We start from the raw sequence: 26,921 nt of genomic DNA on the forward strand, positions 1-26,921 counted from the left end.
TACCTTTAATGCCTTTAAAGTCTCTTGGATAAAATACAGGTACATATATATTTATCAGAGGGTTTGGAATGGTTCTCAGATAAAATTCTGTATTGTTTTACATTAAAAACAGATAAGGTATCCATATTTAAATAACAATGGTTGTGACAGTAAACCAGGAACTACAAGAAAAGTATAAACTGGAGCATTTTACTCACTTTTTCCTAAGTTCAAAATAAGTTAGGAACAAATTAATTGAAGGATAATTTTTAATAGTTGAAACCTTAATGAATAGCTGCCATTTACAAATGTATCTAAATTTTCTAGAGCTATACTAGTACTATTGAATATTTATAAAATGCTTTCTTTTTATAGAATTGATATCTGATTCTGTTGCCATTTTACTTGGAGTTTTGACTTGACTCCAGAAAAGTAGGATTAGGTCCATAACAGTATGATTCTGTAGACAGACATCTAAATTAAGCAGTCACCACTTCAAATATTTATATAGTGGAAACTACAAATACTATACAGTGGAAACATTGTTTTAATTTACTTACTGAATTCCAGATGCCAGGTGTTCCTCTTTATTTGTTAAAATTTCATCATGGAAAAAACATTTACTAGATATCCCTCTGATGACTCTTGCCAGACTGTCACCTTTAACTTAAAATTTTGCCTTTTTTATTATTTTCACATCTTTAATACAATATATTTATCTATATTTATAAATACCATAAGTAAGGGCTTAGAGCAAAAATAATTTACTCTTTATAACCCATTAAACATCCATAACACTTTATGATCTGTTTTAAATTATCAAATTCACTGTAAAAATATCAATCAAGAGAATTCTCTTGATTAACAGGTGGGTGTGACCTATTAATCTTTTAAAGACTTGTCATAACTTTTCACGAAATATATATTTCAAATAGATTATTTAGATATACTCATATTTGAATAACGCTTCTGCATAAGAAAAACAATTAGAAAAGCCATTAACATCAGTGACGGTCTTAAAACCACAACAGCAATACAGGACTCATCACATACGATCCTATTCTCCCAGGGTGGATACCATCTTGTGTAACCTATAAACAAGCATACAAACACAAATTCTTATTGGGCACAACATGCTTATAAAGAACTAAACTTGAAGTAATAGTGTAGAATTGTAATACATACGTATAATTTTATCACGTTTTGGATTTCCTAGGAGGGAAAAAAGAAAGAAATAGTTTAATCAGCTAGGAACAAATAGTTACTCACCATACAGTCACTGTGATTCTTTGAGATGATTCATGTGGATCCCACTCTTACTGCACATGCTCTACATGCACAAGAGTTCAGAGTTAATTGACCAGCAGTGTCCATTGGGGTTGCCCTCTCCTTTGCGCTCCCCCACTCAAGGGCAGAAAGGGCATAGGGACACCAATTGCTATTTAGGTGTTTCACCACCCAGAATCCAAATGAAAGATTCCAAGCTACAGAGAAGGAGAACAGGTCGTGGGATCCACATGTACAGAACATCTCAAAGAATCAGTTACTGTAAAGTAACAATTCTTTCTTCTTTGAGAGTCTGTATTTGCGTATCCCAATCCTGGTCATGAGCTAGCGGTTAAGTTCCTATCCCCTGCTTCCTAAAGGAGTTATCTAAGGGCTTGTCTACACTACCGCACGGGGTCGATCTAAGATACTCAACTTCAGCTACATGAATAGCGTAGCTGAAGCTGACGTACTTAGATCTACTTACCACGGTGTCTTCACTGTGGTAAGTTGACAGCTGACGCTCTCCTGTCAACTCTGCTTGCGCTCCTCGTTTTGGTGGAGTACCGGAGGCAACAGGAGAGCGCTCAGCGGTCTATTTTATCACATCTTTACGAGACACGATAAATCAACCCCCGCTGGATCGATCGCTGCCTGCTGATCCGTTGTGTAGTGTAGACAAGCCCTAAATAATGATTGCAGTATAATCCAACCAAATTTGGCATCACATCTGACACCAGACATCAATGAATAGTGGCTCGTGAATATATGAACTTAGCTCCAAGTAGTTGCCCAACAGATAGCAGCTATGGGAGCACTACTAAGATAAGCTGCTGAGGTTGCCTGTGCTCTGGTAGAATGATATCTAACATGAGACAGAGAAGTCAACTTGCTAATGTTACAGGCTGTTCTAATAAAGTTTGATAACTATTTCAAAAATCTTTGAGATGAGAGATTTAGATTTGCTTCCATGTGCCACAAATAATCTTGCTGATTTGCAAAAGAGTTTTTTGTGTGTAGGTAATAGCTCCCTTTACATCTACGGTGTGTAATCTTGTCTCACCTGGAGATGAATGAGGTTTCAGAAAGAACCCTGGTAAACATATCTAACGGTTGGTCTGAAAGTCTGAGACTACTTTTGGAATAAATTTGGGTACTTGTTGTCATTACTGTAGATACTGATGTGAGAGATGGTATCATCATCCGTACTGACAGCTATTCAGAAGAGAATGGTTTTAGGACTGATGTTGAGGGTGGTACTGGCTTTGCTACAGAGTTATCTAGAATAACAACTCTAGATTCCTCTTGCCCAGTACCAGAGATGAGAAGCGATGCTCCTTTCTCCCACAGACAGCAGTGGTAACTGACTCCTCTGAGGTGTCTGAGCTCTGGTCTACACTACGAGTTTAGGCCGAATTTAGGAGCATTAGGTCGATTTAACCCTGCACCCGTCCACATGACCAAGCCTGTTTTCTTGACTTAAAGGGCTCTTAAAATCGATTTCTATACTCCTCCCCGGCGAGGGGTTTAGCACTAAAATTGACTTCGCTGGGTCGAATTTGGGGTAGCGTGGATGCAATTCGATGGTATTGACCTCCAGGAGCTATCCCAGAGTGCTCCATTGTGACTGCTCTGGACAGCACTCTCAGCTCAGATGCACTGGCCAGGTAGACAGGAAAAGCCCCAGGAACTTTTGAATTTCATTTCTTGTTTGGCCAGCATGGAGAGCTGATCAGCACAGGTGACCATGCAGAGCTTATCAGCACAGGTGACCATGGAGTCCCAGAATCGCAGAAGAGCTCCAGCATGGACTGAACAGGAGGTACTGGATCTGATCGCTGTATGGGGAGAAGAATCCGTGCAGGCAGAACTCTGTTCCAAAAGACGAAATGCCAATATATTTGCCAAAATCTCACAGGGCATGATGGACAGAGGCTACAACAGGGACACACCGCTCTCCTCTCTGATGTTGATGTGGAGACCAGACACCTTGAGTCCTGTGGTCTCCTAGATGTGCTCCCCCGCCAAGTCTGATGCGTCCGTCACTAGAGAAAGAGATGGTTGTGGACTGACTAAGGGGACCCCTGAGCATACCTCCTGAGGGTTGAGCTACCACAGGAGGGAGTCGAGGACCAGGCAAGGCAGGGTCACTATCCTGTCCATGCTGTCCCAGGCTGGGTGATACACTGACGCGAGCCACGACTGAAGAGGTCAAAGCCTGAGTCTGGCGTGCTGTACCACATAGGTACAGGCAGCCATGTGTCCCAGAAGCTTCAGGCAGTTTCTTGCTGTGGTGGTGAGAAACTGTCTGAGGCCTCGAATGATGTCGGCCAGGGCCTGAAACCAAGCTTCCGGCAGATATGCCCTGGCTTGGGTCGAGTCCTGTACTGCCCCTATAAACGCTATCCTCTGGACAGGGGACAGAATCGATTTTGCTTCGTTTAGAAGGAGACCCAGGCTGTTGAAGGTGGCTCTGATGAATCTGACATGAGGTTCCACTTGGGTCCTGGAGCAGCCCTTGATCAGCCAATCATTGAGGTACGGAAACGCCTGTAGCTGGTGCCTACGCAGGAATGTGGCGATGACCGTCATGCACTTGGTGAAGACTTGAGGTACTGCTGACAGGCCTAATGGAAGGACTGTGAATTGATAGTGGGTATTGTTCACTACAAACCTGAGATACTTTCTGTGGGGCTGAGTGATTGCAATACGAAAATACGCGTCCTTCCAAGTCAAGGGCAGCATACCAGTCTGCTGGATCCAATGAGGGGATGAAGGAGGCCAAAGAGACCTTGCGGAACTTGAGTTTCTTCATGAACTTATTGAGTTATTGCAGATCCAAGATGGGCCTGAGGCCACCTTTGGCTTTCAGTATTAGGAAATACCAGGAATAGAAGCCCTTGCCCTTCCGCTCCTGAGGAACCTCTTCCACTGCCCCTAGCAATAGGAGTGAGTGCACCTCCTGTATAAGGAGTTTCTCATGAGAGGGGTCTCTGAAGAGGGACGGGGAAGGGGGCTGGAAGGGCAGGAGGGCACAGAATTGGATGGAGTATCCCCTCTCTACCATGTGGAGCACCCAATGGTCTGAAATAATATGCGACTATGCTCAGTAGAAAGAGATAGTTGGGACGAAAAGGTAAGGCAGGGTGGATCCAGATCTTGCTCTGGTACGGTTGTCCTTGACTGCACCATCAAAAGGCCAGTTTACCCTGAACATTGCTTGGGTTGTCCCAAGCCCTGGCCAGAGGGTTAACATGACCTTCTCCTGCCACTCTGATTTCTCCTTCAGGAGCAATCTTGGTGGTTCTGATGATCGAACCACTGAGGAGGCTGTGGACAGAAGTGTCTCCTCTGCGTTGAAGGTGTATAGAGGCCCAGGAACCTGAGGGTGGCTCTGGAGTCTTTAAGGCTGTTTAGCCTTTTGTCAGTTTTCTCTGAAAAGAGAATCTCACACTCAAAAGGCAGATCCTGAATGGTTTGCTGTACCTTGGAGGGGAGGCCAGAATCCTGGAGCCATGAGCCCCTTCTCATAGACACTCCTGTGGCCATAACCCTTGTGACCACATCTGCCCTGTCAAGTGCCACCTGAAGGGATGCCCTTGAGATCAGTCTCCCTTCCTCAACCAACGCTGAAAACTCAGCACGGAAGTCTGAGGGGACCAACTCCGTGAATTAAGACTATCTGATGACTATGACCTGCTGGTTGGATATTCGGAGTTGTAATCCCCCAATGGAGTAAACCTTTTGTCCGAAGAGATCTAACTTTTTGCGTCCCTGTTCTTGGGGGAAGGGCCTTGGAAGCCTTGCCTCTCCCACTGTTTAGCAGCATCCACCACCAGAAAGTCAGGCTGGGGGTGAGAAAAGAAATGTTTGTAGCCCTTGGAGGGTACAAAGTATCGGCGCTCATTACGCTTTGCAGTAGGTGGCAGCAAGGCCGGGGTCTGCCACAAGGTCTTATTCATATACGTAATTGTTTTAATTAATGGCAAGGCGATATGGGAAGCGCCAGAGGGGGCCAGGATGTTGACCATAGGGTCTGCATCGTCTACAACTTCCTCCGCCTTAATGCCCAACCCCTGCAACCCGGCGCAGCAGCTGCTGCAACACCCTGAAGTCTTCCAGAGCTGGGGCTACTGAAGTGCCCACCAGGGCCCAATCAGGTGAGGAGGGGGAGGAGGCCAGCAGGGGAGGTGGTTGCTCCCTACCATCCCCACCTGAGGGATCTCATGAACCTGGGGGGGACTGCGATAGGCCTGCCTGGTCCCAGTGCCGCGAGAGGCGTGATGGTTGGTACCAGCATTGTGCCCCCACACCAGTGCTGGTGTTGTACCTGACCTCTCCGGTGCCGAAGGTGTGGTTGAGGTGGGCGCCATCGGTCGGTGTCAATGCTGAGGACGGCACCGCAGCTGTCGGTGTTGGTGCCGTTGCTGATTGTCGCAGAATGAATGTCGCGGACGCCACTGATGCTGTTCCCGAGCGGGACTCATGCCTCCGACCCTGGGCTTGATGAAAGGCCCACTGAGTCCAAAAGGGCCACTGAGACAGATTTTGCCAATAAGGGGGCCACTGCATTGGGCATCTTATGGTGCCAAGAGGTGGATCTTCTTCTCCTACTATAGTTGGAGCAGTATGAGTCAGACTCCGACTCGGAATAGGAGGATCAGGGTGGCGCAGCTCCTCTCAACGTAGAGCGTCAAGAACCAGGGGACTGACCACGCTGCCTTGATGAAGGTGCTGGCATGGAGGGGTGCCGAGGTGATGGGGAACGACATGCCATCATCACCAGCTTTCCCTTAGACTGTCCAGGGTGCCAGGATGGAGCCTGCGGTACCAGCACGTCCTCCTGTCTTGGCGGCGAGAACAGTACCATGAGTCTGAGCAGGTCCTGCGCCACTACAAAAGCCTCTGGGGTGGATGGGAGTGGCAGGTGCTCCGATGGGTTCGGTGAGCAAGACAGGCCCGGACTCAACTGCCTCACCTGGGCAGGAGTCAATGTGGCTGGTCCTGGGTCTTGCTGAGGGGGATCTTCATCTCTGATCTCTTTTTCTTCTGCGCTGGCGACTGGGACCGGTGCTGAAAGCTGGAGTGCCCCTGAGGGGCTCCATGACATTGCCGAGCTTCCTTGCCAGTGCCTTTTTTCAATGCTGGATCTTTCAAGGATGGCACCGGAGTGCTTCACGTCAAAGATGACACGCTGGGAGCGGGATCTCCAGTGCCTGTGTCCAACTGAGGTTGGTGAGATGCCTCCACGAGGAGAATTTTGAGACACTGCTCCATCTCTTTAAGGGTTCTCGGTCAGAATTCCCGACAAATCTTGCAGCGTTCTTTTTGGTGACCCTCACCCAGGCACCGTAAACAAGAGGTGTGGGGGTCATTTTTGGGCATGTGCTTCACGCAGAGCTGGCAAGTCTTAAAGCCCAGGGATTGCAGCATGCCCCGGTAACAAATGGGGGTGAAACGGGGGGAATCCCCCCCACCGCCGTAACTGAAATTTATAGAACTACTACTAGACTATACTAACTTACTAAACTGGAAACTTAACTATGTATAGCGTAAGTAAAGAACTGCTAAGCTGCTTGCCAAAGTAAGAGGAAGGGGAAGTACCAGCTACTGGCACTGGCGGTAAGAAGGAACTGAGGGGGTGGCGGATCGGCCGGGCTCTATATTGAGCGCCATGAAGGTGTGACTCCAGGGGGCACCTAGGCCGACCTACAGATGCTGCTAATGGAAAAATTATCCGGCTACTGTGCACGTGCGCGTACACACACCTGACTGGAATTGACACTCGAAGAAGAACTGTAGCTAATGTGTTTCAAGCTGGTCACTTAAAAATTCAGATTCAAAGGATTAGTGACTGATTCTGAAAATAAAGCTAATCTGATATCTTTCTGTCCCCTGAGCAAAGGAAGACAGAAGGCATAAGATTTTGGAAGTGAATCACTGCCTAAATAAGTGATGTAGCATGGAGGGCTTGGGTTTTATGGAGCACTAATCCATCTTCCATGGGGAGAAGGGGTTTTATAGGTTGGATGGCTTCTACCTCAGTAGAAAGAAGACCAATCTCCTTGTGGATAGGCTGACTAGAGTAGTTAGGAGGGGGTTAAATTAATAGCAATAGGGGAGGGTAAAAAAAAAAGAGGGAAGATATGAGAACTCAGCACAAAATCGAGATGTTGAGAACAAAATTAACCAAGGAACCAAAGGACATCAAGAAATTCTTTAACTGCCTATACATTAATGCTAGAAGCTTGGGTAACATACAAGAGGAATTGGAATTGCTAATTTATTATCATAAATTTAATCTAGTTGGTATTACTGAAACCTGGTAGAATGAGTCCACAATTGGAATGTTAAAAATCAATGGTTATAACCTATTTATGAAGGATCAAATGGCAAAAGGGGAAGGGGAGTGGCACTTTGTCAAAAATGGCATTACCTGTATAAGTCACTGATAGCTTGGAAGAAAATGTTTTTGAATCATGGATCAATGTCTTAACAGATAAAGCACAAGATGAGATACTAGTCAGTGTCTGCTACAGACCACAAATCACACTGGGGAACAAGATAACTGCCTCCTTACGCACCCTCTATAATGTGTAGGTGGGGGTGGGAGGCAAAAAACCAACATAATATTAGGTGATCATGGGGGAATTTCAACTTGAGTGACACACACTGGAGGTCTCATTCTGCCAGTACTAAAGCATCCTTAGAATTTCTAAACATTATAGATGACAATTTTCTAACTCAAAAAATGTTGCAACAAACACAAAGGAATTCTATATCAGATATTGTCCTAACAGATAAAGAGGAACTGATTACAAAACTAAAAGTTAGTGGCAGCTTAGATACAAGTGACAATCACTTGACCACATTTACAATGTGCATGCAAAATAAAGTCCAGGCCAGTAATAATATATATATATATATATATACACACACACACACGGTACTTTTAATAGATCTACTTTCACAAAGCTGAAAACAATTATGAGCCACTTCAACAGAGAAAGAATTTAATCAGAAATATGTGATATTTGGGAACCATTTAAGAACACCGTACTAGATACTCCAGTGCCACAACTGAGGAAGAAGACTGCTGGTTTTAAAAAAAACAATCCCGGTTTAGAGGGGACGTGAAGGCAGCTGTAAACAATAAATATATAACTAACAGAAGAATGGGGAAGTTAATAATAATTAATATAAATCAGAAGTTAGGAATTTTAGAAAGTTAAGGGAAGCCAAGGGATGTACAGAGAACTCTCTAGACACCACAGTTAAGGACAATAATATATGAGGAACAAAAAGAATCCTGACAATAGTACTGGTCAATTACTAGGCGGAAGTGGTAGAATTATCAATAATAATGAAGAAATAGCAGAAGTGTTCAATTAATATTTATTCTTTATTTGGGAAAAAAAGATAGTATTATCACCATATGATAAGACTGTCTTTCCATTCCACTAGTGTCTTTGGGGGATGTTAAACAGAAGCTACTAAAGTCAGACATTTTTAAATCAGCAAGTCCAGATGACTTGCATCCAAGAGTTTTAAAAGAGCTGATAAAGGAGTGTGCTGGACCATTCATGTTTATTTTCAATAAGTCTTGGAACACTGGGGAAGTTCCAGAGGACTAGAAGAAAGCTAATGTGCCAATTTTTAAAAAAGAGTAAACTGGGTGACGTGGGTAATTATAGGCCTGTGAGCCTGACACTGATCCTGGCAAAATAAAGGATATGGTACTTGATTAATAAAGAACTCAAGGAGGGTAATGTAATTAATGCAAAACAACATGGTTTATGGGAAATAGAGCCTGTTAAACTAACTTGATTTTTTTAATGAAATTACACAGTTGGTTGATAAAGATAATAATATACTTAATAATAATAGTTTGATGTAATATACATAGACTTCTGTAAAGCATTTGACTTGGTACCACATGACATTTTGATTTAAAAATTTTATATAGTTCTAGGTTAACATGATGCACATTAAATGGATTAAAAACTGGCTAAGTGATAGGTCTCAAAATGTAATTGTAAATGGGGAATCAACATTGAGCAGGTGTGTTCCCAGCAGGGTCCTGCTGTTCTTCACCCTACCCTATTTAACATTGTGATGGGTGCCTACCCCACAACAGGCCTGAGTAGAGAGAAAGGGCCAATTAAGCCTGCAACAGGCTGCACCAGGGGGAGAGTCAGGGCTGATAAGCTTTTAATTGATGATGAAGTGCAGCTGGGCAATGGTCAGGCTGAGCTGCGATAAAACCAGGAAATGGAGTATAAGAAGGGGGCTGCAGCAGAAAAGATCTGCAGTCGCTCTCTGGGCTTAAAGAGGTAAAGGAGGAAACCTGAGGGACAATAAAAGCTCTGGGACCCTGGCCCTGAGAGAAGGGTGGAGAAGGAACCTGATCAAGGCTAAGTAGGAAGCAGCCCAGGGAAACAGCAGTGATGTTTGGGACAGTGCAGCTTTTGGCTGTGGGTTGTAGTGTCCCTGGGCTGGAATCCAGAGTAATGGCTGGGCCCAGGTTTCCATAACAATCACTGGAGAAATGGCACTGACTGGGCAGTGGCATTTAAGACTGCCTGAGATGGTTTGTCCGGTAGGACTTTGATACCCCAGAAGGGGAGGATTATAGTGACCTAGCTGCAGGGCCAAGCTCTGAAGAGAGCGCACCCTGAGCAAGGGAGAGGAAATAATCTGACTTCAGAAAGCGTGAGTGTGAAACCATGGGGCAAGAAACTGAAGGCAGGGATGTCAGACTAGTAGTGTGCTAATCCCAAGGCAGCGCCCCAGTGGTCAGTAGCAAACTCCAGGCCAAAGCCTTTATCAATGACCTGGCAGAAAACACACAATCATCGCTGAGGAAGTTTGCAGATGATGCAAGATTTGGGGGTGTGGTAAGCAATGAAGAGGACAGGTTACTGATTCAGAGCAATCTGGATCGCTTGATAAACTGGATACAAGCAAACAGTATGTATTTTAATATTGCTACATGTTAATGTACACATCTGAGAACACAGAATATAGCCATACTTACACAAAGGGGGACTCTATTCTGGGAAGTAGTGACTGACAAAGATTTGGGGGTCATGGTGGATAAACAGCTGAACATGACCTCCTAGTGTGATGCTGTGGCCAAAAGAGCTAGTACAATCCTAGGATGCATAAACAGGGAAATCTTGAATAGGAGTAGAGAGTTTATTGTATTTCTATGTTTGACACTGGTGCAACTGCTGCTGGAACACTGTGTCGAGTTCTGGTGCCCACAATTCAAGAAGGATGTTGATAAAGTGGAGAGAGTTCTAATCCTTTCATCATCCTTGTGGCTTTTCTCTGAAAACATGCCTTATAACTTGAGTCTATCAATCTATTTAACATAACAAAGAGAAGGCTAGGGGGTGACTTGATTACAGTCTATAAGGATCTACATAGAAAACAAATATTTAATGATGTTCTCCTCTTGATTAAAGAGACAGGTATAATATGATCAAATGGCTGGAAGTTGAAGCTAAACAAATTCAGACTGGAAATAAGGTAAATTTTTAAACAGTGAGAATAATTAACCATTGGATGGATTCTCCCTCATTGACAATTTTCAAATCAAGAAGGGGGGTGTTTCCTAAAAGATATGCTCTAGAAATTATGTTGGGGAAGTTCTCTGGCCTGTGCTATTAGGAAGGTAATAGTAGATGATTACAATGGTTCTTTCTGGCCTTAGACTATGAATCTATATGTAACTTAAGGCAATGAGCAATTGTCAAAGAGAACCCAGGCCTTTCCTAGTGCCCAGTCTTGATTTCAGTCTGTACCTCTCAATTGAAACAGAAAATAAATGTCCTAACTAGAGCTGGGTAAATAACTAGTTTGGCTCACTGGCAATTCTGAAAAATAAGATACAAAAGTATGTTTGGGTTGAATGGAACATTTTGGTTCAGGTATTTAAGAAAGGCAAAGGAAATGATTGGATAGATTCACAAAACATCCTTATAACCTTTAGCTCAGTGGTGAGGGTACTCTCATGGGAGGGGAAAAACTCGGGTTCAAATCCCCTGTTGGGAGTAAGAACTTAAACCCAGATGTGTCCCCCAACTCCCAGATGAGCACCCTAATCACCAGGCTATAGGGTATTCTGGGTGGGTTGTTTTTTCAATCACTCCCATTGAGGATGTTCCACTTTGTATAAATACTTAAATATTTAGTGGAGTGGGGACTAGAACAGGGGTCGGCAATCTTCGGCACACGGCCCATCAGGTTAATCCATTGGCAGGCCGCGAGACATTTTGTTTACGTTGACCATCTGCAGGCATGGCCGCCTGCAGCTCCCAGTGGCCGTGGTTTGCCGTTCCTGGTCAATGGGAGCTGTAGGAAGCGGTGCGGGCCGCAGGGATGTGCTGGCTGCCACCGCTTCCTGGAGCTCCTATTGGCTGGAAGCGGTGAACTGCAGCCATTGGGAGCTGCGGGATTCCGTACCTGCGGATGGTCAACATAAACAAAATGTCTCGTGGTCTACCAGCGGATAACCCTGATGGGCTATGTGCTGAAGGTTGCTGACCCCTGGACCAGAACTTGGGTGGTGTTTGGAGCACTCACTGAAGTGGGGGGAGAAGAGACCTGGGTTCAAACCTAGGCTTCCCAAGAGGAGTGCCCTAACCACTGTGCTAAAGGTTACTCGGGGAGGGGTGGTGACAGGACTACATAGAGCTTTGTAGGGGCCTGGGGAAAAATCTGAAAGTGAGGGCCGCCCCCTTCTAAGGGTGAAAAAACCCCTGAGGGGAGGCCTCAGGGTGGGGTGGAGGGTTGGAGAGTGAGTCTGCCCTGCATTCACCATGCAGCAATGGCTCCTGTCCCACAGGGACAAGACTGGCTCCCCACACTGGGCACTGAGGCCGGGCACAGAGGGTCACAAGCACCCCTGAAGTTTAGCACTGACTGGCACTGCAACTCTGTGCACCAGATCGCAACACCACACACTCAAAGGGCTTGAGAACCTTCTGGAATAGAGAACTAGGACAAACTGCTCCTTTCCCCCCCTGGACAGTTGGGGGGGCACCATCCCCTCCACCAACTATTTTTGTACTTAAATTCCTTTGTAAGTCTGTTTTGATTTTCTGGGCTAATCTGTTTCATTAATGTCAAAATAGTTCATTTTAACAATTTTCAAAATTTCTTTCTTTTGGTCAAAATAACTACTGAAATCAACACCAATTCACAAAATGCTTCAGTCAACCTGAATCTGCATTTTCTTGGTAGAAAAAGAAAATGTAGCCAAAAATTTTGCCAAGCTCAAGTCCTCACTTTATTTTGACATCTATGCAGCATCGGGAGACCTCTAGTTTGTGACCTTTAGCATTGTCATTCTTTTGCATATCTGTAAGAGCTTTTTGAAATAAGATCTATTCTAACCTAATTGCCTTCCATGATGAGATAACTGGCTCTGTGGATGAGGGGAAAGCAGTGGATATGCTATTCCTTGACTTTAGCGAAAGCTTTTGGTACAGTCTCCCACAGTATTCTTGCCAGCGAGTTAAAGAAGTATGGGCTGGATGAATGGACTATAAGGTGGATAGAAAGCTGGCTAGATCATTGGGCTCAACAGGTAGTGATCAATGGCTCCATGTCTAGTGGGCAGCTGGTGTCCAGCGGAGTGCCCCAAAGGTTGGTCCTGGGGCCAGTTTTGTTCAGTATCTTCACTAATGATCTAGAGGATGGCATGGATTGTACCCTCAGCAAGTTTGCAGATGACACTAAACTGGGAGGAGTGGTAGATGCTCTGGAGGGTAGGGATAGGGTACAAAGGGACCTAGACAAATTAGAGGATTGGGCCAAAAGAAATCTGATGAGGTTCAACAAGGACAAGTGCAGAGTCCTGCACTTAGGAAGAGAGAATCCCATACACCGCTACAGGCTGGAAACCAACTGGCTAGACAGCAGTTCTTCAGAAAAGGACCTAGGGGTTACAGTGGACGAGAAGCTGGATTATCAGTCAGTGTGCCCTTGTTGCCAAGAAGGCTAACAGCATTTTGTGTTGTATAAGTAGGAGCATTGCCAGGAGATCGAGGGACATGATCGTTCCCCTCTATTTGGCATTGGTGAGGCCTCATTTGGAGTACTGCGTCCAGTTTTGGGCCCCACACTACAAGAAGGATGTGGGAAAATAAAAATGATTAGGGGGCTGGAGCACGTGATTTATGAGGAGAGGCTGAGGGAACTGGGATTATTTAGTCTGCAGAAGAGAAGAATGAGGGGGGATTTGATAGCTGCTTTCAACTACCTGAATGGGGGTTCCAAAAAGGATGGATCTAGACTGTTCTCAGTGGTAGCAGATGACAGAACAAGGAGTAATGGTCTCAAGTTGCAGTGGGGGAGGTTTAGGTTGGATATTAAGAAAAACTTTTTCACCTGGAGGGTGGTGAATCACTGGAATGGGTTACCTAGGAAGGGGGTGGAATCTCCTTCCTTGGAGGTTTTTAAGGTCAGGCTTGACAAAGCCCTGGCTGGGATGATTTAGTTGGGATTGGTACTACTTTGAGCAGGGGGTTGGACTAGATGACCTCCTGAGGTCCCTTCCAACCCTGATATTCTCTGTAGCTTTCTATACTGCACTCATCGCCATAGTATCTGAGTGCCTTAATAGATTGGATTCCAGGGTTCCTGCTTCTGATGTTCTTAAACAAAAAATGTTGCTGTTAGTTTGTGGCTTTTGCAAGTAGCTCTTCAAATTTTTTGGCCTACCTAATTATACTTTACTTGCCAGAATTTATGCTCCTTTTTATCTTTCTCCGTAGGATTTGACTTCCAAGTTTAAAAATATATTTTGCCTTTAACCACCTCTTTTACTTTGTTTAGTCGTGGTTGCATTTTTTTTTTTTGGCCCTCTTCCTGTAGTGTGGTTTTTTATTTATTTGGGTATACATTCAGTTTGAGCCTCTATTATGGTGGTTTTTAAAAGATTTCCATGCAGCTTGTGAGCATTTCACACTACTGACAGTTTCTTTTAATTTCTATTTAACTAGCCTTCTCATTTTTATACAGTTCCCCCTTTTGAAGTTAACTGCTACTCTGTTGGGTTTCTTTGGTATTTCCCCCCCTGCAAGGATGTTAAATTTATATGAAACAGCCCTGTGAAGAATGGCACACTCCTATAGATTAATTGTCTGCAGGCTGCACATCTGCAGGGATAAGTCACTCTTTCACATCCTGGCACGAATTAGTCACAACCGTTTCCCAAAAGTGACTGGATGCTAGTGAACAAATAAATGTCAGATATACTGTAAGCTGCCCAAAGAGTGCTTAGCTGGAACTTTACTTTCTTGGATCAGTGATTTTTAAATTGGTTATTAGCCTTTAACAGAAAGTCAGTGATTGGTAGCATCTTGTCCCAATGACAGTAATAACTGGCTAAAACCAATCTGGTAGTTTGCAATCCTTATTGAGATACTAATTCAGTAAGACATGAAGTACTTAATTAGGTGCTTTACTGAATAGGAATGGACTTGAGTATACACTAAAGTGCTTTGTTGAATTGTGGCCTGAGAGGGTCCTGAGATGGTATAAAGAATATAAGGAACAGTTTATCAATAGGGTGGATATTGTTTGCCTTTTCCTAGTCCCTAATAAATTCACTTTTACTTACTACATAGATTGTCCACACAGGTGTCCTCTTTTGAGCACTGACTACATGATGCTCCTGCTTTATAAGGTTTTCTTGGGTAATTGCCGCTACAAAGGCAGAAGAAAATTCTGTTAGATGAATTTCACTGTGTACAATTTTAATAAGATCCTACATTTAAGGTATTAAACACATTCAGGGCCGGCCTTAAGGAAAATGGCACCCTGGGCGAACTTGCATTTTGGTGCCCATGGGCATGGTGCCCCCCATTGCCCCTGGTCCCCCATGGGCTCCCCACCCTCCCTTCCCCCAACCCCTGCACTGTGCCACCTTCAACCCTAATCCCTGCTCTCCCCTCCCATGCCCCCTAAGCCCTGCACCCCTTCACTCCTATCCTGTGCCCCTAACCCCTGCACTTTGCCTCCTTCGTTTCTCCCTTCTCCCTCCTGAGCCCCCTACCCTGCATCTCCCTCCTGCACCCATGTGGGGAAACTGACCCACCTGGATGTACAAAACAGTTGGCATTTCTGCTCACTCCTCCACTGGACTGCTGCTCCTCCGCCCCATGCACACCCCCCCCCCCCCCGGGCTGCCTACGGAGAGGGCAGGAGAGTAGCAGCTGCTGATGCCTCAGCACAGCCCAGGTGGGGAAGTGACCTGAATGCAGGGAGCCCTGGTGTTGTGTGTGTGCCTAAGTATATGAGTGTGCTGTCTCTTTAAAAAAGCATTCAAGGTCAAGATCCTGAAGGCTTGTGTTCAGATACAAGCAGCGGCCAGCAGCTCTAAACCCAGAGAGGCAGCAGCAGGGAAACAGATTCCCCCTGTCCTGTCACCCCAGCTCAGTGAAAATTGGGTACACAGGTGTGTGTGTGTGTGGGGGGGAACACCCTAACATCAGCCCCCGCCACCCCACAGCAGACAGGCAGACACTCCCAGTCTCGAGTGGGCAGGGACAGCAGCAGCTTCGCAGGTGGAGGGGAATCCCTGCTCCGGAGGAGTCATCTGGCTCAGAGGGCTGGTTGTCCAACTGCCCCCTGCAGCTCAGGTCTCCCTCCCCCACCCACACCAGCCCCCTCTCCAGCGCTGCTGCTCGCCTGCCACTTCTGTCAGCCCAGCTGGCTCTGGCAGGTCAGGTGGAAATCCAAACCCTGTGCACAGCATCCTCTTCGGTGCTGGGTTTACAATAGCGCCAATGGTGCCATGGAGCCGGGTCCATGCTCAAGCGGAGCAGGCTGGGGCCCCTTCTGACTGTGCCTTAAGACCCCACCAGCTCATTGGCTTCCCCCCCCCCCCACTTGCTCCTCTCGGCCAGCCCAGCCGAGGGCTCCTCTCCGCTTCCTGGCCAGACCCCGGTGCACCTCCAGTTCCAGGCAGTCTCTGCTTCTCACCCACTGTGGGGCCCTGCCTGCCTCCCTGGAGCTGAGCTGCCTGGGTCTGGTGCAGAAGCCTGGCCAGTTGTGGGGAGACAGTGTCGGGGGCTTGGCTGGGTTCCTCCAGGCAAGTGGCTCCTGAGGGAGCCCAGATCGCGCTACTCCCAAGGGGCTGGAGCGATGACCACCCCTGGTTGTGCTGCCGGCTCAGCCTGGCAGACAGTTGCCTCCCAGCAGGGCGGGTGAGTGTGGCTGGGAGACAAGGCATGGGGGAGTGGGTCTCAGTAGGGCCTGGGGGCGTACTGGGCTGTGAGAGGGCAGGGAACATCTGTGTGTGTTTTGGGGCATTAGGGAGTGGGGGTTCTGTGTGGGGTTGTGGTGGGGCTGTGGGCAGAGAGATGCTGGCCTCTTTCTGCCCCATCCCACACCCTCTCCCGAGTGCCCCCCTGCCTTCACTCTGACTCTTCCTGCCCCTGCTCCTCCCCTGTCCACTTCCCCCCAGTGCCTCCTGCCCACTGCTGATCAGTAGTGCACGGGAGGTGTTGTGGGCAAGGGGGAGGAGCTGATTGGCGGGGTTGCCGGTGGGTGCTCAGTACACACTATATATTTTTTTTCCTGTGGGTGTTCCAGCTCTGGAGCCCCCATGGAGTTGGCACCTATGGGCTATTTGGGGGAGGGGGGAGACTGTGTGGCACGGCATGGGCCTGGCCCCAGCCTCGAGGGGAAGGGGCATGCTGGCAGCACAAGACCAGGCGGGGCACTGTGCGTCTGGATACTGCCAGTTTGTAAACAGTGCCCTCGCACTGGGCTGGGCAGAGCGGGGTCACCCCTGCTGTGCCACATGTCATTGCCCCAGGCTGGCCACTCGCTCTGGTGCAAGGACGTCAGTCCCCACGCTCCATTGCCCCCATGGGGGCCCACAAATATGTTTGACGCTGGGCCCACAAAAGGTTAATCCGGCCCTGGCCCTCTTTGGTGGGCTGCCCTGGGCAGGGGTCTGGACAGCCAAAGGCCAGCTCTGAATACATTAATATAAACTTCTCAGCATATTTTAACAACTGGTAAAACCTCATGGGAAAACAAACATTCTTGAAACCATTCCTTGTGTTCACTGTTCTCCTTCCTCTATTAAAGACAACTGCATTAAAATTCTACCTTTTTCCAAATAGAAAAAGCTAATGATTTATAAATCAAACCCTGCATAAGTGTACAAATTTCTTTAAAATGAATATCTAGCAGTAGAGTTTGGCTGCAACTAAGGTAAATATAATTGCGAGTTTTCTGTAGGCAGAAAACTCAATACACTCCCAAAATCTCTTTCAGCAAAGAGATTTGCATGCTTTTTACAACTGATTTAAATTCCTGAGATAAAGCTTTGATTCACAAAATATTTAAGAACTTGCTTAACTTGATGCATGCGAGTAATCCTACTGCAGTCAATGGGACTTAAAGTTAGAATATGCTTAACTGCCTTGCTTAATTGGGACCAAAGTGCTTAATAAAAGACCAGACCAACAGCTCTGACTTCTCTCAAGTCAGTGCAGGCTGAGTTGAAAATTAGGATATCATCCTAACTCTTGATGAAAGATTTATATGAAGGCTGTTTAACTGAAGTATGCTGGATCTGATAAATTCATCTGCCTGTAAGATTAATGCCTGAATATCACTCTGGAAGGCAAAGTGGAAGTAATTTCATACAAAGCAGATACCCCTATAAGTCAAGTGGTGAAATGGAGAGGAAAACTCAGATGGTAAAAATCTAATGTATTAAGAAAGCTTGTCACAAATAAAAAAAACCTCTGAAAGCAACATCCTTCTAGAATAAGGGTAAACTTAAACTCAAATTTGATTGCAAAATGATTTGTTGGGGGATACCAATGAAATACATTCACACACCTTCCTATTAATTTCCTAGTCTTTTATTTTAAAGATCTAATGTGTAGAATCCCTATGTAAAACCCAGGTCCAACATGCCTTCAAATTCCTGATTTAGTAGGACCTTCTCTCCCCCTTCATATTCTTTGGCAGCCAGTAGGCCATTTCACAGTTATGCTTCTCAAGCTCTTTCAGTCTAGTGACATGTTGGCTAGATTATTTTCTGGTGAAAATAAAGCAGCAATGTCCTGAACTGTAATATTTGTGCCCCTTGCTGCTTGTAGATGTTCTTCCCCACTGCCTCCAGTGGTTGGAAACCTAGAGTCCCAGACACTTCCACACAACTGGAGATGAAATATTATCTTTGTTTTCCAGTTGTATACCTTTATATATTCTGGGACAAAACAAACAAACTGCATAAAATACTCTGTAAAGACAGGAACATTGGCTAAATGAAAGAATTTGCACTTTTAAAATTCACCAGAGAGGTTTTTACATGTGGATAATTGCTGAGTCCTGAATTACTGCTGTTTAGTCAGAGACTGCGCTTAAGGTGTCCGTCCTTCTGTCTGCTAAAAATTAAAAATAAAACAAAACTGTGGCACCTCTGGGTGCAGATATGGAAACTATTAGGACGCAACTCCTAGCATTATGCTGTTGGGAAATCTTTTGGGGCCAGATACTTGCTTGTTTTCAGTTCAATGACAGTCGTAACCCTTGCAATCTCTCAGGATCCAAGTGCCTCCCTTCTTGTCCTCTCCTCTTTTGCAGACACCTTTCCTTCTTAGCCCTGGTCTACACTAGGACTTTAGGTCGAATTTAGCAGCGTTAAATCGATGTAAACCTGCACCCGTCCACACAATGAAGCCCTTTATTTCGACTTAAAGGGCTCTTAAAATCGATTTCCTTACTCCACCCCTGACAAGTGGATTAGCGCTTAAATCGACGTTGCCAGCTCGAATTTGGGGTACTGTGGACACAATTCAATGGTATTGGCCTCCGGGAGCTATCCCAGAGTGCTCCATTGTGACCGCTCTGGACAGCACTCTCAACTCAGATGCACTGGCCAGGTAGACAGAAAAAGAACCACGAACTTTTGAATCTCATTTCCTGTTTGGCCAGCATGGCAAGCTGCAGGTGACGATGATGGAGTCCCAGAATCGCAAAAGAGCTCCAGCATGGACCGAACGGGAGGTACGGGATCTGATCGCTGTTTGGGGAGAGGAATCCGTGCTATCAGAACTCCGTTCCAGTTTTCGAAATGCCAAAACCTTTGTGAAAATCTCCCAGGGCATGAAGGACAGAGGCCATAACAGGGACCCGAAGCAGTGCCGCGTGAAACTGAAGGAGCTGAGGCAAGCCTACCAGAGAGGCGAACGGCCGCTCCGGGTCAGAGCCCCAAACATGCCGCTTCTATGATGAGCTGCATGCCATTTTAGGGGGTTCAGCCACCACTACCCCAGCTGTGTTGTTTGACTCCTTCAATTGAGATGGAGGCAATACGGGAGCAGGTTTTGGGGACGAAGAAGATGATGATGATGATGATTGATGATGAGGTTGTAGATAACTCACAGCAAGCAAGTGGAGAAACCGGTTTTCCCGACAGCCAGGAAATGTTTCTCACCCTGGACCTGGAGCCAGTACCCCCCGAACCCACCCAAGGCTGCCTCCTGGACCCAGCAGGCGGAGAAGGGACCTCTGGTGAGTGAACCTTTTTAAAATACTATACATGGTTTAAAAGCAAGCATGTGAAAGGATTACTTTGCCCTGGCATTCGCGGTTCTCCTAGATGTACTCCTAAAGCCTTTGCAAAAGGTTTCTGGGGAGGGCAGCCTTATTGTGTCCTTAATGGTAGGACACTTTACCACTCCAGGCCAGTAACACGTACTCGGGAATCATTGTAGAACAAAGCATTGCAGTGTATGTTTGCTGGCATTCAAACAACATCCGTTCTTTATCTCTCTGTGTTATCCTTAGGAGAGTGAGATATAATTCATGGTCACCTGGTTGAAATAGAGTGCTTTTCTTCAGGGGACAGTCAGAGGAGCCCATTCCTGCTGGGCTGTTTGCCTGTGGCTAAACAGAAATGTTCCCCGCTGTTAGCCACAGGGAGGGGGGAGGGTTGAGGGGGTAGCCACGCGGTGGGGGGAGGCAAAATGCGACCTTGTAACGAAAGCACATGTGCTATGTATGTAATGTTAACAGCAAGTATTACCCTGAAATATTACACTGATTTATAAAATGTGTCTTTTTAAATACCGCTGTCCCTTTTTTTTTTTTTCTCCACCAGCTGCATGTGTTTCAATGATCACAGGAACTTCTCCTTCCCAGAGGCTAGTGAAGCTTAGAAAGAAAAAAAAAAACGCACTCGCGATGAAATGTTCCCCGAGCTCATGCTGTCCTCCCACACTGACAGAGCACAGGCGAATGCGTGGAGGCAAATAATGTCACAGTGCAGGAAAGCACAAAATGACCGGGAGGAGAGGTGGCGGGCTGAAGAGAGGGCTGAAGCTCAAATGTGGCGGCAGCGTGATGAGAGGAGGCAGGATTCAATGTTGAGGCTGCTGGCGGACCAAACCAGTATGCTCCAGTGTATGGTTGAGCTGCAGCAAAGGCAGCTGGAGCACAGACTGCCACTGCAGCCCCTGAGTAACCAACCGCCCTCCTCCCCAAGTTCCATAGCCTCCACACCCAGACGTCCAAGAACGCGGTGGGGGGGCCTCCGGCCAACCAGCCACCCCACCACAGAGGATTGCCCAAAAAACAGAAGGCTGGCATTCAATAAATTTTAAAGTTATAAACTTTTAAAGTGCTGTGCTTAAAGTGTTGTGTGGCATTTTCCTTCCCTCCTCCACCACCCCTCCTGGGCTACCTTGGTAGTCATCCCCCTATTTGTGTGATGAATGAATAACGAATGCATGAATGTGAAGCAACAATGACTTTATTGCCTCTGCAAGCGGTGATTGACGGGAGGAGGGGCGCGTGGTTAGCTTACAGGGAAGTAGAGTGAACCAAGGGGCGGGGGGTTTCATCAAGGAGAAACAAACAGAACTTTCATACCGTAGCCTGGCCAGTCATGAAACTGGTTTTCAAAGCTTCTCTGATGCGCACCGTGCCCTCCTGTGCTCTTCTAACCGCCCTGGTGTCTGGCTGCGCGTAACCAGCAGCCAGGCGATTTGCCTCAACCTCCCACCCCGCCATAAACGTCTCCCCCTTACTCTCACAGATATTGTGGAGCACACAGCAAGCAGTAATAACAGTGGGAATATTGGTTTCGCTGAGGTCTAAGCGAGTCAGTAAACTGCGCCAGCGCGCCTTTAAACGTCCAAATGCACATTCTACCACCATTCTGCACTTCCTCAGCCTGTAGTTGAACAGCTCCTGACTACTGTCCAGGCTGCCTGTGTACGGCTTCATGAGCCATGGCATTAAGGGGTAGGCTGGGTCCCCAAGGATACATATAGGCATTGCAACATCCCCAACAGTTATTTTCTGGTCTGGGAATAAAGTCCCTTCCTGCAGCTTTTGAAACAGACCAGAGTTCCTGAAGATGCGAGCGTCATGTACCTTTCCCGGCCATCCCACGTTGATGCTGGTGAAACGTCCCTTGTGATCCACCAGAGCTTGCAGCACTATCGAAAAGTACCCCTTGCGGTTTATGTACTCGGTGGCTTGGTGCTCCGGTGCCAAGATAGGGATATGGGTTCCGTCTATAGCCCCACCACAGTTAGGGAATCCCATTGCAGCAAAGCCATCCACTATGACCTGCACATTTCCCAGGGTCACTACCCTTGATATCAGCAGATCTTTGATTGCGTGGGCTACTTGCATCACAGCAGCCCCCACAGTAGATTTGCCCACTTCAAATCGATTCCCAACTGACCGGTAGCTGTCTGGCGTTGCAAGCTTCCACAGGGCTATCGCCACTCGCTTCTCAACTGTGAGGGCTGCTCTCATCTTGGTATTCATGCACTTCAGGGCAGGGGAAAGCAAGTCACAAAGTTCCATGAAAGTGCCCTTACGCATGCGAAAGTTTCACGGCCACTGGGAATCGTCCCAGACCTGCAACACTATGCGGTCCCACCAGTCTGTGGTTGTTTCCCGAGCCCAGAATTGGCGTTCCACAGCATGAACCTGCCCCATTAGCACCATGCTGCATGCATTGGCAGGGCCCATGCTTTCAGAGAAATCTGTGTCCATGTCCTGATCACTCACATGACCACGCTGACGTCGCCTCCTCGCCCGGTATCGCTTTGCCAGGCTCCGGTGCTGCATATACTGCTGGATAATGCGTGTGGTGTTTAATGTGCTCCTAATTGCCAAAGTGAGCTGAGTGGCCTCCATGCTTGCCTTGGTATGGCGTCCGCACAGAAAAAAGGCGCGGAATGATTGTCTGCCGTTGCTCTGACGGAGGGAGGGGCGACTGACGACACGGCTTACAGGGTTGGCTTTAGGGAGCTAAAATCAACAAAGTGGGTGTCTTTACATCAAGGAGTATTTCAGGCAGGACTTCACAGAGGGTTCCAATAAGAAATGGTGCACCTAAGTTATTGTTCTTATTGGAACAAGGAGGTTAGCCTGGCCTCTGATTGATACATGGCTAGATTTACCTCGCTGCACCTTCTCTGTGAGTGACTGCAGTGTGACCTAGAGGAATGAGTCCCCTAGACAGGGGAGGGGGGGAAGCAAATGAGTACAAAACAAATCTGGTCTATTTCTTGTTTTGATCTACTCCATCTATCTTTTACATCTTTGGCTGGCAGCAGACAGTGCAGAAGGACTGCATGCCATCCACATCTCATGGCTGCTCGGCAGAAGATGGTACAATACGACTGCTAGCAATCCTCATCTCTTGCCTGCCTGGCAGAAGATGGTACAGTACGACTGCTAGCAATCCGTATCGCCTGCCTGCTCACCATAAGACGGTTCAATAGGACTGACTGCAGGACTAAAGAGAATGACCTGGTCAAGTCACTCCAAATTTAGTCCCTGCGCCCATGTCTGCCCAGGCGCTCCCAGCCGACGTGGCCAGGAGCACCTCGGACATGACGAGGACGACTACCAGTCATACTGCACCGTCTGCTGCCAGAAGGCAATGGGTTGCTGCTACTGTGTAGCAAAGCCGTACCGCGTCTGCCAGCACCCAGGAGACATAGGGTGATGGTTACCTGAGCGGGCTCCATGCTTGCCGTGGTATGGCGTCTGCACAGGTAACTCAGGAAAAAAGGCGCGAAACGATTGTCTGCCCTTCCTTTCACGGAGGGAGGGAGGGAACGGGGGCCTGACGATACGTACCCAGAACCACCCACGACAATGTTTTAGCCCCATCAGGCATTGGGATCTCAACCCAGAATTCCAATGGGCAGCGGAGACTGTGGGAACTGTGGGATAGCTACCCACAGTGCAACACTCCGGAAGTCGACTCTAGCCTCGGTACTGTGGAAGCGCTCCGCCGAGTTAATGCACTTAATGCACTTAGAGCATTTTCTGTGAGGACACACACACTCGAATATATAAAACCGATTTCTAAAAAAACTACTTCTATAAATTCGACCTTATTCCGTAGTGTAGACATACCCATAGAGTTCTATAGCTAGGCCCAGGAGTTCAATAGCTTCACATTCTTTAATGAAAATGTTTCCCTTGGTTAGATTACTTCTGGTCACAGAAAATGGGGAAACTGCCCAGCAGTTTTTTTAAATGATCCAATTTTATCCTAGTGTAACTTATGTGACAGGGCAGGCCAGATGGCTATAGGAGAGTAATTTTTTTTTTTTTGAAGCAAAAAAGGTTTTTTTTATTTGCATAACACACTTACAAAACAACAGCATATGCAATGTGTAACACAGCAACCAATCACAATTGTTTTCTCATTAGCTTCAGGGGAGGGAAGTGTTCAAGCTTGCCTGGGCCCAGAGCGGGGGGCTTCCTCAACTCTCGTGGTCTTCCACCCTTCCGAGTTACCTGGTGGTCCAGAGCGAGGGGCCTTCATCGACTCTCAAGGTCTGCCACCTCCTTGAGTTACCTGGTGCCATGCCCGAGTGTCACCAACAATTCCCTCCTCTGAAAGCACCCAACAAAAGGGGCAGGCTGTGGGGTGGACAACTCGCCGGGGGGCACGTACACCCACATGTGAAAGGACCCCTCTAAGGTGGTGGTGTCCGCAGCAGCAATGGCTGGGGCTGGGGTCCCTTACTCTCTCCCACAATCAAAGGGTCAAAACAAAGGGAGCCAGACGGGGACACCGAGCAGAGAGCCTCAGATGGCGCCCACCGCTCCTCAAAAGCATCAAGGGAGTCAGTGGACGCCGCCCAGAGGAACTCCGCCCAGATACATGAACGGAGCAAGGATCGGAAAACGGCCCCACAGTCACAGGAAACTCCATCAGCCAACATCCTCTCTCTGGTTTTATAGATGGCCGTTTTAGCCAGGGCCAGGAGGAGGTTAACTAGGAGATCCAGCGACTTTGTGAGGCCACAGATGGGAAGTGCATAAATAAAAAGGTGAGGGGAAAATGCAACCAAAAACATAATAAAAGATTTGTGAGGAGCCGGAACAGGGGCTGCAGCCTGGCGCACTCCAAATATATGTGCGCCAGGGTTTCCCTCACACCACAAAAGGGACAAGTATCTGGGATGGGGTTAAACCGCGCCAAGTACGTGCCCGTGCTCACAGCTCCGTGAAGGAGCTGCCAACTGATGTCCCCGACAGGCCTCGGAACCAAGGCGGAATATAAGCTGGCCCCCTGGGGCTGCTCAACCTCCAAAGGTGGTAGAAGGTCTCGCCACTTTGTGTCGGGGCGGGACATGGGTGAGGGCGTGAAGGGGGTGGAGCACGAGCGTGTACAGATGTTTCCTTGGTGCGGTTTGGAAGCATGCTGGCTGCAGTTCATGCAGCCGGCTCGCCGTAAAGGAGTGAGGGGGTCAATTGGGTCTACGGGGCAGGGGACCAATGAAAAGGTCCGGCAGGCCTGGGGTAGAGGGTGGGCGGGGCGTGCCCTCGAGCAGGACCCGATCGAGGTAAGCTCTAGCAGTGGGCAGCAAAGCGGCCTTCACCTCCTGAAGTACACGGCGGGGGGTAAGAGGTCTAGAGAGCCCCATGAGCCGAGTGAGCGTCAGGGGATCCAGCCAGTCTCCCCGGTCGTAGTCCAGGAGGTCTCCGACTCTCGTGACTTCTGCCAGGATCAAGCTCTGGCGCACCGAGTGGGACTCCACCACCTGCACACAGAGCTGGGGGTTGTGTAGCAGGGGCTCCTCGAGGAGATCTGTCCCCTTGGTGGCTGCCACGGACCTGGTCGTTAAAAACCATTTCCAAGTCCAGAGGAGGTCCTGGAAGAAGACCGACAGCCCGGAGAGGTCTCGCGGAAGACCTCCCAGACAGAGATAAAAGAGCTGCTGATCATATCGGAGCCCTCGGATGCGGCGCAGGATGGTGGGCGCCAGTATGCTCCATGCCGAACTGCCTGCACTATAAAGGAGCCTCTGTAGGGCCTGGAGGCGGAAGATGCAGACCTGAGTGTGCAGACACTTCATCTACCCCTGAAGGAAGGAGAACAGGGCCTGAAGTACCTCTACAGGGGCCCAGTGCATTCCTGACCAAAAGAACCCCAGAATCGATATCCGGAGGTTGGTCAGGAAACCCAGGGCCGGGACCAGGGTGTTGAGCCGGTACCAGAGCTTGGACAGGACTAGCTGATTAAGCACCAGCGCTCTCCCACAAAGGGAGAGACATCGGAGTAGCCCCGTCCATTTCCGGAGCCGCTCTATCATCCAGCCCTCTAAATTTTCCCAGTTCTCCGGCGGAGAGGGATGCGTGGCAGAAAGGTAAATGCTGAGGAAGAACAGCAGACCCACGCTCCACCGGATGGTCTGAAGCACGGGTGGGAGGGAGCTCGCCTGCCGCCAGTCTCTTACTGCCAAGCCAGAGCTCTTGACCCAGTTGACCCGGGCAAAGGAGGCTGCCGAATAGATGGCCTGGCAAGCTTCCATCCGCACCAAGTCGCCCGAGTCCTGGACCACGAGGAGCACGTCATCAGCGTACACCGACAGGACCAGCCGCAGCTCCGGCTCCCGCAGCACCAACCCTGTCAACCTCCTGCGGAGGAGGCAGAGGAAGGGCTCGATCGCCAGAGCATACAGCTGGCCCAAGAGGGGGCACCCCTGCCATACTCCTCACCCGAAGTTGACCAGTTCAGTCAGGGTCCAGTTGAGCTTAACCCAGACACTCTGAGGAGGCGTACAGCACCCGGAGAAAACCACAAACTGGGGTCCGAAGCCAAATGCTCGCAGAGTGTTCAGGAGGTACCCATGGTCCACTCTATCGAACGCCTTCTCCTGATCAAGAGACAGGAGGGCGAACGACAGACCATCTCTCCGCCTGAGTTCCAAAAGGTCTCGGACTAGAAATAGGTTGTCAAAAATGCTGCGACCCGGGACAGTATAGGTCTGGTCTGGGTAGATCACGTCCGCCATCACGGACCCTAGCCGCAGCGAGATTGCTTTCGCTACGATTTTGTAATCCGTGCTAAGGAGTGAGACGGGACGCCAGTTTTGTAAATCCCGGAGGTCCCCCTTCTTTGGCAACAAGGCGAGCACCGCTCGCCTGCACGAAAGAGGGAGGACACCGCTCTGCAGAGACTCGGCCCAGACAGTGACTAAGTCTGGGCCGAGGACGTCCCAAAACATGCGGTAGAACTCCATGGTCAGCCCGTCCATGCCTGGAGACTTATTGGTGGGCATACGACGGAGGGCTTCCGAGAACTCGGCCAGAGTGAGAGGCAACTCTAGCCGGTCTCGGTCGCTCGTGCTGACCGTAGGGAGCTC

The 26,921-nt window shown here is 48.0% G+C and overlaps 1 protein-coding gene across 1 annotated transcript in view; it reads right to left on the reverse strand.

Moving 5' to 3' along the window:
* Positions 1 to 300: 300 nt before the first annotated feature.
* LOC125630169 (glioma pathogenesis-related protein 1-like) overlaps positions 301 to 26,921 on the reverse strand; it is a 65,035-nt gene continuing 38,414 nt past the window's right edge. Inside the window, exons 4-6 of the mRNA XM_048835735.1 lie at positions 14,879 to 14,964; positions 1,165 to 1,191; positions 301 to 1,070 (exon numbers count right to left, since the gene is read on the reverse strand). Coding sequence (XP_048691692.1) covers positions 916 to 1,070; positions 1,165 to 1,191; positions 14,879 to 14,964 — 268 coding nt within the window. The 3' untranslated portion in view covers positions 301 to 915. The remainder of the gene's footprint in view (positions 1,071 to 1,164; positions 1,192 to 14,878; positions 14,965 to 26,921) is intronic.

The sequence above is a fragment of the Caretta caretta genome, chromosome 1 (assembly GCF_965140235.1).
Source record: "Caretta caretta isolate rCarCar2 chromosome 1, rCarCar1.hap1, whole genome shotgun sequence".
Taxonomy (NCBI): Eukaryota; Metazoa; Chordata; order Testudines; family Cheloniidae; genus Caretta; species Caretta caretta.